Consider the following 12660-nt stretch of genomic DNA (forward strand, 5'->3'; position numbering starts at 1 on the left):
TTGTCGCACTTCGAACGGGGCAAAGTCAAAGTTTGAGGCCGACCGCGATTGAGCCCTGCTCAGCTACAGCCTGCTGGAGGCCTTGGTCAAAAGTTCACCTTCGGACTTGGTGGTTTTCTTGAAGATTTTCTTCAGTGGGACCAAAGCGCCAGTCCAAGCCGACCTCCTGGAACTCTTCTGCAGATACGCCTCGCGGGAACCCTCGTGGAGATTTTTACCTTTGTACTTAGTAGTTCGGATACACTGCCTGGGAGGTCCCGGTCAACTTTATGTCCGGACTTAGTCACTTTTCAGAGATTTTCTTCACCCTGACGAACCTGCAAGTCAGGCTGGGTCGTGGTTGAGCAAGCCGGCTGGAGTTGCTGCAGCGGGTCGGTCACTTTATGGAGCCTTTTTCCAAAAGCTCTTCAAACTTATTTAAACTTTGGATCTTCTCCCAGATGTCCCTTTTAAGGTTCTCTTGAGGTCCACAGCTCACCCCAAGGTTCCAGAAGCACTGAGATGCTCTTTGAGGGTGCGGACTACAACTCCCAGAATGCACCTGGGGCAAACTCCTAAACAGCCACTTGACACTGGTCAGTTTCTTCAGGAATTGGTGCAGGGGAGTCTGGTTAGCAATTTTTCACCTGTAGCAAACAAGGAGTCCCTCCTTGAACCAGTTGAAGCCAGGCAAAGATGCAGTGTCCAGGTGCAGGTCAGGGGTCCAGCAAGGCAGTCCTTCTCCTGTAGTTGTTCCTTGTAGGAATCTGAGGTGTGGGTGCAGGTCTGCCAGTTTTATCCTTGCTTCTGGGTGAAAAACACAGGGTCCTGGTTCTTCATTCGGTGCAGGGTTCTTCCCCCTGTGATGACTACTTCCTAGGAAGTGTGGCAAAAATAAATCCCAGGGAACAATATTCCTCAAAAATCCACCATGGCTGAAACTGATTTTTGGAGGTTGCATCTGGCTGAGTCCCAGTGGTGTGGCTAAAAATCTTAAACACACCACTCGCCTGCCCTCTCCCAATCTAACCAAGAGGGCACCTAATTGTCTGGGTTTGCAGGATGTGAGGGAGGTGCTGGGCTACTCCAAATGTCCTTCCCTGCATTTGAAGACCAGTTTGGCAGCCCTCCCCCTTCCTGCTTCTCCATCTGCTGAGGGAAGTTCTCCTCCCCCAGGCACATTGCTTTGTGTTCATCCCAGGCTACTTCACACCTCTAGGCTGCCAGAGGCTGGTCAATCAGAGCAGAGCACTACAGGCCTGAAGTTGGCAACCTTTTAAGTAGAGTTTCAAACTTTACCTGAACAAGTTGTTAAATCTGGCAATTGTAAGTTGTGGGATTTATTATAACAATTAATTTGATACCAAACTTGATGTATACGACACTTAAGGGGACTTTGTTAATTAAAATAAAGTCTCCACATTCTAGCCTATGGAGGCCATTCACTACTATGAGGAGAAAAACAAATGTGGCTGTTTTACCTCACCTCACCATGGCTTATAAAACTATTTTTAGTCCCTGCTTATAGTTACATGGCACCCAACCCCAGGGGCGGCACATAGGGCACACCTTAGGGGTAACTTCTATGTAAAAAATAAAGTAGTTTAAGACTTTGGAAGTACTTTTATTTCCAAAATTATAGGATCTGTAAGAGTGACTCCTCCTCTGTGGCAGTGGTGGTGGTCTCAAAATTACTCTTGGCAGTATGGTCAATTAGACAAAAACAACTTTTGCAAGAAAAGGAATTAGATCATGAAGGTCTATATCCTGATGAGTGTACTGTTTTAACTATTAATGTATGTGATTTTACTCATTTTCCTTTTTTACTGTGTATTTTTAAATATTAAGTTCCATTTTATGTGATAATGTATGATTTTACTATTTGCACTATTTGGTGAATCTATGTGGTGTGTGTTTTTTTTTTGGACTGATTGTATTATTATCACTATGAAATAACATATTTTGTTATGTCAAACTTGATTGTAATGGGTGGGCCCTTTGCATTGCTTGTGGAGACAGGTCGCCTGGCTTGCTTTTGGCTTGAGGATCTAAAAATATCTCGAGCTGAGCTAAAACTGGACATTTGGTGCGGGTGAGGCTCGAGTCTTAAGTGTCTTACCCACCTCTAGCTGAAACTACTTGTGTCTTCCTGGAGGATGTCTTAAAAGTATTTACACACATTCAGTGATCAAATAGGTATTAACGGTTTTGAAGAAAGAGATGGATGTGTATAACTATCTAGCTTATACCGCAATGTTAAACATTTCTGTGCGCAGGCCTGAGGGGCATGAGCAACATACATAGCTATTTTAATGTGTATCTCTTTATTAATTAATTGTTTTACATTACAACATCTCATAATTGTATTATCCAGGTGCCTTCAAGATTACATATAGTGGGACTATACCTATTTCTATTCAGCCAAGTAGTGGGACGGTGGAACCCAAAACAACGCAATTGATTAACTTCGATCTCTGCACTGATCAACCTGGAGTTGTTGACGAAATAGCAATGTAAGTGAACACAGCTTACTCTTTGAAAAGGAGTTATTTGCCTTTCGTTTATTTTGTCTGTAATTGGCACCCTCTTCTTGAATTATCATGTCATTCTGAAGTGGAAATCGGTAGAAAATGTTGTTTTTGTTTAGAATCAAAACATTTTTTTTTTCTTTTCCCCGCATCTCAAAGTCAGCAGTTATGTCAATCTTAAATTTTATGCTATCAGAGTGGAGCTTTTGGATTTTTTTTTGTTTTTTAACTTTGAAGTGTTTTTTGGTGTGATTTTGCTGACGTGTCAAATGTATGGGATTGTTGTGGATGGTGATCTAGGAAAGCCAAATCCGTTCTTTAGAATTTATTTTGTAATATGTCAATGTTTTTAGATTTTCCTTCAAATAAATCTTTTCCTGGGTGCTGGAGCTGGTCTCTATTACACTTCCCAGGAAGATCCCATGAAAGTTTAATTTTTGGGCTTTTGATATATATGCCCTGACTATTTACAACCTCTCCTCTTTGAGTAACCTGTCAATTTGCCTCCAAGAGCTCTGCAAAGCGCCACAACTAACTTCAACTAGAAAAAGTGAAAATATATTATTTGTTTCTTCCCTGTAGTGACTACTTAGATTTTTACTCTGTATCAGAAACTGACTATGGTGCCATCGGTCGTCTTGTTGAGAGGAACTGCAGAGAAGGGCAGGGGGAACCCCGTAAACCTCCATCCTGCTGATGTCTTAATGATTAAAAAGGCAAAGGTAATGCCTTAACCTCAACACAGCACTCACTCTAAGCCTTCTAGTGATAGGAGCTTAACACCAGCTGTGGTTAGAGAGTTGGTCAACAAGTATACGTGTCTGTTATTACAAATACAGAAACCAGTTTCTTGGCTGATGCAGATTTCTCAACCTCCAATGAGAATATTTTAGATTTAGGTCCCTGTCACTGGTCATTACAATCCAAATCTGCTACAGCCCCATGTACTCATCACTGGTCCTCCAGTCTGTTCGTTCTAATGAACTGTTGGTCCCATTGCCCCACACAAATTAGACATACATCTTCGACGTTGTATGCAATTCAGCTGCCAAACGTCTTCTATTAGAACTGGCAGCTCTAGGATTAGTTCAGCTAATTAGCAGTCTCACCCACTCCAGGGGTCACACTATTGACCTTGTCTTCAGTAATGTTACCAACTTGACTTCCCTGCCCCCTTGCCCTTTGGTCTGGTCTGACCACTCACTTATCACATTGAAGCTTCCTATCTCTCCTGTTCATAGAACACCCCCTACAATAAAACTACTGCAACGCCGCTTAGTTTAGTTTATAGATTTGTAGAGCACATGGCTACCCGGGGGCATCCCAGCGCTAAAGTACACCATGAATGTCGGAAGAGCCAGGGGAAGCAGATTAACTGGGAAAGAGAATGGTTTTCAACTTCCTCCTAAAGAGAAGTTCAGAGGATTCCTGACGGCATTCAAAGGGCAGGGCATTCCAGAGCCGAGCAGCCCTGATGGAGAACGAATTACCTCCCCATGATCTCTTGACCGAAGGGATGAAAACCTGTCGAGAAGAACGAGATCTAAGAGGTCTAAGGGGCGAGTAAAGAAAGATACGTTTTCTAAGGGAAAGGGGACCCTTATTGTGTAAGGCTCTGTGAACAAGACACAGAGCTTTAAACTGAATGCGCTGCTTAATCGGGAGCCAATGAAGAGCTGCAAGTGCTGGTTTAGCGGAAAGATGCCTTGGGGTATTCATGAGAAGTCTAGCTGCCGCGTTCTGCGTAACCTGCAGCCTCTTTATTACATAATCTGGAGAACTAAGATATAGGGAGTTCCCGTAGTCCAGACGGGAGAGAACTAGGGCTTGTACAATAATTCTTCTGGCAGCGAATGGCAGAAGTCCAAGAATCTTCCTGACACTTCTAATTAAGCCGAAGCAGATCGAGGAGATTCTTTTAGCTTGTGGCTCCATAGTTAAGCGTGGGTCAAGCAGAAAGCCGAGGCTTTTTACTTGTGTTATTGGAGGAGGCAGGCTGGTAAAAGCCTCAGAGTACATAGCCAGAGGGGCGGTAGGGGCGCCATTACCTATAATCATTACCTCTGATTTGCTGTCATTAAATTTCAGTTTCGACAGGGTCATCCAGTCCCCAATATCTTTCATGCAGTCGTCCAGGTTGGCAGAGGGGGAGTCCCTACTACTAGAGAGGGAAACCACCAATTGCGTGTCATCAGCATAAGTGACCATAGAGAGGTTATAAGGAGCGACTACTGTGGCCAAGGATGACATATAGATGTTAAACAAGGTGGGGCTTAAAGGTGAACCCTGCGGGACTCCACAAGATAGAGACCTGACGTCAGACAAAAAAGAGCGATCCAAAACTTGAAAGGATCTTCCCGTGAGGAAGGAGGAGAGCCAGGCAAGGGCTGGACCTCCTAACCCTATCTTGGAAAGTCTATCAAGGAGAAGAGTATGATCGACAGTGTCAAATGCCGCACTAAGATCAAGGAGGATAATAGCAGCATGACCACCTTGATCTAGAAGTTGCCGAGCAGATTCAGTTACAGTAAGGAGTGCCGATTCTGTACTGTGATGGGTTCTGAAACATATTTGAGAAGGACGTAAATGATCGTGGCTCTCAAGATGCCTGGTCAATTGCAGGTTTACATGTTTCTCCAGAATTTTTGCCAATATAGGAAGAAGGGCAATGGGTCGATAATTATCCAAGACAGAGGGATCCATCCTAGGTTTTTTTAAGAGAGGCTTTATGATTGCATGTTTGAGGGAACTGGGAAGAATACCAGCGGGCAAGGAATTATTAAGTATTTCTGTCAAAGGACCAACAACAATATCTGCTGCCTTCAAAAGAATAGAAGGAGGGGCCGGATCCAAGGGAGAACCCGATTTTGATATTGGCAAGAAAATTCCCAATCAGAGTACCTGTGAGGGGGGAAAAATTGGTTAACTGGGTCATACCCGTAGAAGAATTCATCTCCTGCCCCATGAGATTATTCTGAGAGGGAGATGGAGGAAAACCGTAGTATATCTTGTTAATCTTGTCTTGAAAGTGAGCCGCTAATACATTACTATGCATAATAGAAGCTTCCACCGGGGAGGGCGGCATAGGGGGTAAAGTGAGCTCCTTGAAGATCTGAAAGATTTCTTTCTGAGAAGTGGACGAGTTCTCTATTCTACTGCTGTAATATAGAGCTTGTGTTGTCTTAATATTATGATGGTAAGATCTAATAGCTGATCTATAGGCTTCTTTAGCAGAAGGATTATAATCTTTTCTCCAAATTCTCTCCAATTTTTTACAGTTCTTTCTAAGGTCCAATAGAGAAGACGAAAACCAGGGACTAGACTTATAAGCAGGTTTTTTCACCCTCAGTTTGCAAGGCAAAACTGAGTTCATCATCAACACATAGCTTTATTCGGTTACTTTCAACCATAAAAGCAAAACAACCAACAATTGAATGAAAAAGGAAGTAAGAATTAAGTTAAAAAAAGGATAAGAATAAAATAAAAACATATATTTCAGCCTTAAAACACATACAATTATTTTCCTTAGAAAAAGCACCTAACCCCCTAATACCCAACATTTAAAATAAACATGGGGTTTTATTTCAGTCTAGGTGCATAGTTAAAATTTAGCAACTAAAACACTTTTTAAAAAAAAATTTGGTCCTCATCATCATTTTTTCCCCGGAAAATTTGTACGAATATGCCAAGCAGCTACAATATACTTGCTAACCGCACAAGATAGAGGGAGAGAAGTTTCCCTCATCATGATCCTTAAGGCAACAATACAATGTCTTACCCCCATATTCCTGCACACCGGTCGTAACCACTTCCGTCGCGCAATCAAATAAGCAGGGCATAAAAACATAAAATGTACAATAGATTCTGAAATGTGATTACAACTCGGACAAGTATCAGGACTTGGGGTCGCGCTCCGTGTACTGCCATAGGATTTGAGAGGCAGACAACCATATCTGAACTGAATATATAGACTCTTACTTAATGGGTCAAGAATTGTATCCATAAATGGTTCCAGATACGGGTACCATTTGAAATAAAAAAATTGTGAAGTCAATCTGCTGTGTGTTGAACACAGCAGGTAGTTTTCCCTGACCTATATCCAGTAAACAATTTTCACATTATTCTTCTGATCCTTCCTTATGCTTTCTGGATGACTCCAAAACTCACTAAGACCCAATCTGTGAAACCATTTTGAGATGTGGTTAAACCAGGGAATGGTAAGTACATTTGGTCTATCTAGAATGTCTTGAATAGACTCCTTGTATGTGGATAGCTCTGGGGTGGTCCATACACAGACCCAGAAAAGCAATGGTCTTAGGGCAATTACATCAGAGATGCGTGAAAGGCCAAGATCCCAGAACATAGGCAGCAGTGGGGTACTGCGAGGACAGGCCAAAGTTGACCTTACAAAGTTGTTTTCCCCCACTGCAAGCTTGCCAGTGTTCGAGGACCCCCAAATTTCAGACCCGTAGACCGCAGCGCTCTGTGCCTTTGCTCGATAAATTTTAATAGTTGGAGTAATCACTCTCTCCGAGGTAGACTTGTGAAAGCGTAAGATGGCCCCAGATCTCTGTGCCAGAATAGCTAAACTATTATCGATTTGGGCCCCCCAATGCAGATTGTTGCAAATTCTCACCCCCAAATAATCTATGGAGCTTACCATACCTAGGGGGGTAGAGTTTAAAGAGGTAGAAATCCATTTGTTAAACAGGTCCACCGTATTAATGGAGGCATGGTCACAGGCAAAAGGAGAAGCACAGAGTGCCATATGCCAAGTGCAAGGTACCAACTTCAACCAAGCACGACCCATTGTGGTGCACCTGGGCTGTGTCTCTCTAGGAGCATCATAGGGAAACGTAAGTGACACTAAATAGTGATCGGTCCAGGGTAGAGGTAGTGAGGAGGAGAAGGTAAGATTAGGGATATTACTAAAAAAAAGGTCTAAAGTATGGCCTTTCGTGTGAGTTGGACCAGTAATATGCTGGTCCATACCCATAGAGGTAAAAGAGGCTAATAATGATTTAGCAGATGGACAGTTAGGATTGTCTAGGTGGATATTAAAATCGCCGAGGACGGTTAAGTTAGAGGCCTTTCCAATAGAACTGGCCACTGCCTCCGGGATAGCTTCTAAAAAGACTCCACACGGGCCGGGGGGGGCGATAGAGAAGGATTCCTGAGAAAGTATAAGTAGACGACAAGCGCAGAGAGAAGAACATACTTTCACATCCTGGAATTTCCAGTGGGAATGTTGAGCATTTAATGGAGATTTTGTGAATAATAGCTATACCGCCACCTCTCATATGAAGTCTGTCTAAATGAACTATAGAATAGTTAGGGGGTAAGGTACTGCATAAATCTGCTGAAGAATCTCCATTCAGCCAGGTTTCAGTGAGAAACAAGGCATCTGGTGATAGCTCTTCAAGGAGCATGTGAATATGTAAGGAGTGAGCCGCTAGGGAGCGGCAGTTAAGCAGTAATAGCTTACCTAATTGATGGGAGGAGGTATTAGAAGGCGAGATGAAATTGGGAGCCCAAGAACAACTAGAACAGGGGGGGACACACAGACGACTGGTTAGGCCCTACAGGAGTGGAACATATCTGGGTGTTTCTAAAAGCATAAAGATGTGAAGCTGAATACCTAAAACGAGCAGCATCTCTGGGCCCTGGGCTCGTCCGGGCGCAGACGGGCTTGCCTTAGGCGCGCCGGCGGCGCACCCGCTGCGCGCGTCCGGTGGCTGCCCACGTTTAAAAAGAGCATGGGGGAGGCACTACAACATGAGGTCGACATAAAACAAGCGCCCCTTGGTTTTCTCCCCACCTTCATCTTTTAAAAAAGCAATGTAAACGCCTCGAGAGAAGCTGGAGAAAGACCTGTGACGTCCTTCTAAAAGATGAGTATTGGAAAGCAATCTGACACTTTCACTCAGAAATCAGAGAGCACCTCAGACATCTTATGCGTCCAAAATTGAACGTTCCTCAAATACCCCTAAGGAAGTCTTTCAAATCTTTAAAGAGATTGTCTACCCCCCTCGCACTATGACCTTCCAGATGCTTCATGTAGGAAGTTGGCTCTGTATGCACTATTTCAAAGTAAGGAATAGTATGCACAGAGTCCAAGGGTTCCCCTTAGAGGTAAGATAGTGGCAAAAAGAGATAATACTAATGCTCTATTTTGTGGTAGTGTGGTCGAGCAGTAGGCTTATCAAAGGAGTAGTGTTAAGCATTTGTTGTACACACACAGGCAATAAATGAGGAACACACACTCAAAGACAATTCCAGGCCAATAGGTTTTTGTATAGAAAAATATATTTTCTTAGTTTATTTTAAGAACCACAAGTTCAAATTTTACATGTAATACTTTAAATGAAAGGTATTGCAGGTAGGTACTTTAGGAACTTTGAATAATCAAAATAGCATATACAGTCTTCACATAAATCACATATAGCTATTTTAAAACTAGACAGTGCAATTTTCAACAGTTCCTGGGGGGAGTAAGAGTTAGTTAGTTTTTGCAGGTAAGTAAACCACCTATGGGGTTCAAGTTTGGGTCCAAGGTAGCCCACTGTTGGGGGTTCAGAGCAACCCCAAAGTTACCACACCAGCAGCTCAGGGCCGGTCAGGTTCAGAGTTCAAAGTGGTGCCCAAAACGCGTAGGCTTCAATGGAGAAGGGGGTGCCCCGGTTCCAGTCTGTCAGCAGGTAAGTACCCGCGTCTTCGGAGGGCAGACCAGGGGGGTTTTGTAGGGCACCGGGGGGGACACAAGTTAGCACAGAAAGTACAACCTCAGCAGCACGGGAGCGGCCGGGTGCAGTGTGCAAACACGCGTCGGGTTTCCAATAGAAATCAATGGGAGACCAAGGGGTCTCTTCAGTGATGCAGGTAGGCAACGGGGGGGGGGCTCCTCGGGGTAGCCACCACCTGGGCAAGGGAGAGGGCCTTCTGGGGGGGTGACTCCTGCACTGGAGTTCCGATCTTTCAGGTCCTGGGGTCCGCGGGTGCAGAGTCTTTACCAGGCGTCGGGATCTGGGAGACAGGCAGTCGCGGTCAGGGGGAGCCTCGGGATTCCTTCTGTAGGCGTCGCTGTGGGACTCGGGGGGGGGGGGGGAACTCTGGCTACTCACGGTCTCGCAGTCGCCGGGGAGTCCTCCCTCAAGTGTTGTTTCTCCACAAGTCGAGCCGGGAGCGTCGGGTGCAGAGTAGCAAGTCTCACGCTTCCGACGGGAAATGCAGTTGTTTTAAAGTTGCTCCTTTGAAACAAAGTTGCAGTCTTGGGTGAACAGAGCTGCTGTCCTCTGGAGTTCTTGGTCCTTCTAGAGCAGGGCAGTCCTCTGAGGATTCAGAGGTCACTGGTCCCTGGGGAGAGCGTCGCTGGAGCAGTGTCTTTAGAAGTGGGGAGACAGGCTGGTAGAGCTGGGGCCAAAGCAGTTGGTGTCTGTCTTCTCTGCAGGGTTTTTCAGCTTAGCAGTCCTCTTCTTCTTAGGTTGCAGGAATCTGATTTCCTAGGTTCTGGGGAGCCCCTAAATACGGAATTTAGGGGTGTGTTTAGGTCTGGGAGGGCAGTAGCCAATGGCTACTGTCCTTGATGGTGGCTACACCCTCTTTGTGCCTCCTCCCTGAGGGGAGGGGGGCACATCCCTAATCCTATTGGGGGAATCCTCCATCTGCAAGATGGAGGATTTCTAAAAGTCAGTCACCTCAGCTCAGGACACCTTAGGGGCCAGCGACTCCTCCTTGTTTTTCTCATTATCTCTCCTGGATTTGCCGCCAAAAGTGGGGGCTGTGTCCAGGGGGCGGGCATCTCCACTAGCTGGAGTGCCCTGGGGCATTGTAACACGAAGCCTGAGCCTTTGAAGCTCACTGCTAGGTGTTACAGTTCCTGCAGGGGGGAGGTGTGAAGCACCTCCACCCAGAGCAGGCTTTTGTTTCTGTCCTCAGAGAGCACAAAGGCCCTCACCATATGGGGTCAGAAACTTCTCTCTCAGCAGCAGGCTGGCACAGACCAGTCAGTCCTGCACTGAACAATTGGGTAAAATACAGGGGGCATCTCTAAGATGCCCTCTGTGTGCATTTTTTAATAAATCCAACACTGGCATCAGTGTGGGTTTATTGTTCTGAGAAGTTTGATACTAAACTTCCCAGTATTCAGTGTAGCCATTATGGAGCTGTGGAGTTCTTTTTGACAGACTCCCAGACCATATACTCTTATGGCTACCCTGCACTTCCAATGTCTAAGGTTTTGCTTAGACACTGTAGGGGCATAGTGCTCATGCACCTATGCCCTCGCCTGTGGTATAGTGCACCCTGCCTTAGGGCTGTAAGGCCTGCTAGAGGGGTGACTTACCTATGCCACAGGCAATGTGAGGTTGGCATGGCACCCTGAGGGGAGTGCCATGTCGACTTAGTCATTTTCTCCCCACCAGCACACACAAGCTGGCAAGCAGTGTGTCTGTGCTGAGTGAGGGGTCCCTAGGGTGGCATAAGACATGCTGCAGCCCTTAGAGACCTTCCCTGGCATCAGTGCCCTTGGTACCAGGGGTACCAGTTACAAGGGACTTACCTGGGTGCCAGGGTTGTGCGAATTGTGGAGACAACAGTACATTTTAGGTGAAAGAACACTGGTGCTGGGGCCTGGTTAGCAGGGTCCCAGCAAACTTCTCAGTCAAGTCAGCATCAGTATCCGGCAAAAAGTGGGGGGTATCTGCAACAGGGAGCCATTTCTTTACACTTCACAAGAACACAGCAACAATTTTGCACACCTTTTTCAAAGGCAAATCCTTTATTTATTCTGCTTTTCTGGATAATCCTTATCAGTTAACGGATTCTCTCAGCCTTTCTGCGCCTCAACTTCATACTATAGCCCCCCCCCCCCCAACTCATAGAAGATCTGGTTATTAACCTCCTTCAATCTCAAGTCATGCTCTCCCTTCGACCCACATTGTGGCCTTGGGGTCAACCGTCATAGCTCCGGTCTTGACCCATTTTCTCAACTCTTCCCTTACCTTGAGCTACGTCCCTCATCAGTGAAAGCATGCCATTGGTAAGCCCCTATTGTAAAAGCCCCACCTTGATGCAGCTCTCCTTAATAATTACAGGCCTATCTCATTTTTGCCAGTGGTATCTAAATTGATTGAAAAACACGTGAATAGACATCTTACAGAATTTCTTGACTATCATAATATCCTTCATTCCACGCAAATGGGTTTCAGGCCTCAATATAGTACTGAGACCACACTTCTCTCAGTTATGTAAAAGGTTAGAAGGTGCCTCGATCAAGGGGGCACAGCAGCCATTATTCTACGCTATCTGTGCCGCCTTTGACACCGTTGAGCACTCCACGCTGATCCAGATAATGTTGAATGCTGGGATTTCTGGCAATGCATTAAAATGGCTCTCCTCCCTTCTGGAGTATAGGACTTTTGAAGTTCTTGATCGTCCCCATTTTTCGAACTGTTTCACCCAACTGTGGGGTCATCAGGGTTCTTCCCGGAGTCTCACTTTGTTTAATCTTTACATGTATCGGTTAGCGGAGGTTATAAAACCAGTTGACGTGACGCTGGTCTCCTACACTGATGATACTCAATTGTTTTTTTTTCTTTCTCCTCTAAATCTAATACCGATCACTCCACTCTGACCCCTTGTCTCCAAGCAGTGACCAGATGGATGTCTGACTGCAAACTAAGACTTAACAAAGACAAAACGGAAGTAATGTTATTAGGGAACCACCTCACTCAAGGGCTCTAGTCAGCTTTTCCTGAGTCTCTGAAAGCCCTGCCTCTTCCTAAAGATAAGATAAAAAGCTTGGGAGTCTGGCTTGCCTCGCGGCTTATCATGGACCTTCAATCCAAAAAAACAGCAGCTACCTGTTTTAGCCTTCTAGGACTTTTTAGGAAGGTTTTCAGAATTCTCCCATTCTTAGCCAGGAAGCTCTTAGTCCAGGCCCTTATTATCTCACGTCTGGACTATGGCAATGCTCTTTACCTCGGCTCCCCCAAGTATGTAGTAAAAATACTGCTGGTGGTCCAGAATGCAGCTGCTCAGCTCCTCTTTAACATCCCCAGACATCTTTCTGCTAAATCTTTTATGTCCTTTCTCCACTGGCTCCCGGTGGAACAGCGGATACAGTTTAAATCCCTCTGCTAGATGCATAGAGCCT

At 45.2% G+C, this 12660-nt stretch overlaps 1 protein-coding gene across 1 annotated transcript in view; it reads left to right on the forward strand.

Annotated features, from left to right (window-relative positions):
- CFAP47 (cilia and flagella associated protein 47) overlaps positions 1-12660 on the forward strand; it is a 2216809-nt gene that overhangs the window by 60480 nt on the left and 2143669 nt on the right. Inside the window, exon 4 of the mRNA XM_069204610.1 lies at positions 2354-2492. Within this exon, the coding sequence (XP_069060711.1) occupies positions 2354-2492 (139 nt within the window). The remainder of the gene's footprint in view (positions 1-2353; positions 2493-12660) is intronic.

The sequence above is a fragment of the Pleurodeles waltl genome, chromosome 8 (assembly GCF_031143425.1).
Source record: "Pleurodeles waltl isolate 20211129_DDA chromosome 8, aPleWal1.hap1.20221129, whole genome shotgun sequence".
Lineage (NCBI taxonomy): Eukaryota > Metazoa > Chordata > Amphibia > Caudata > Salamandridae > Pleurodeles > Pleurodeles waltl.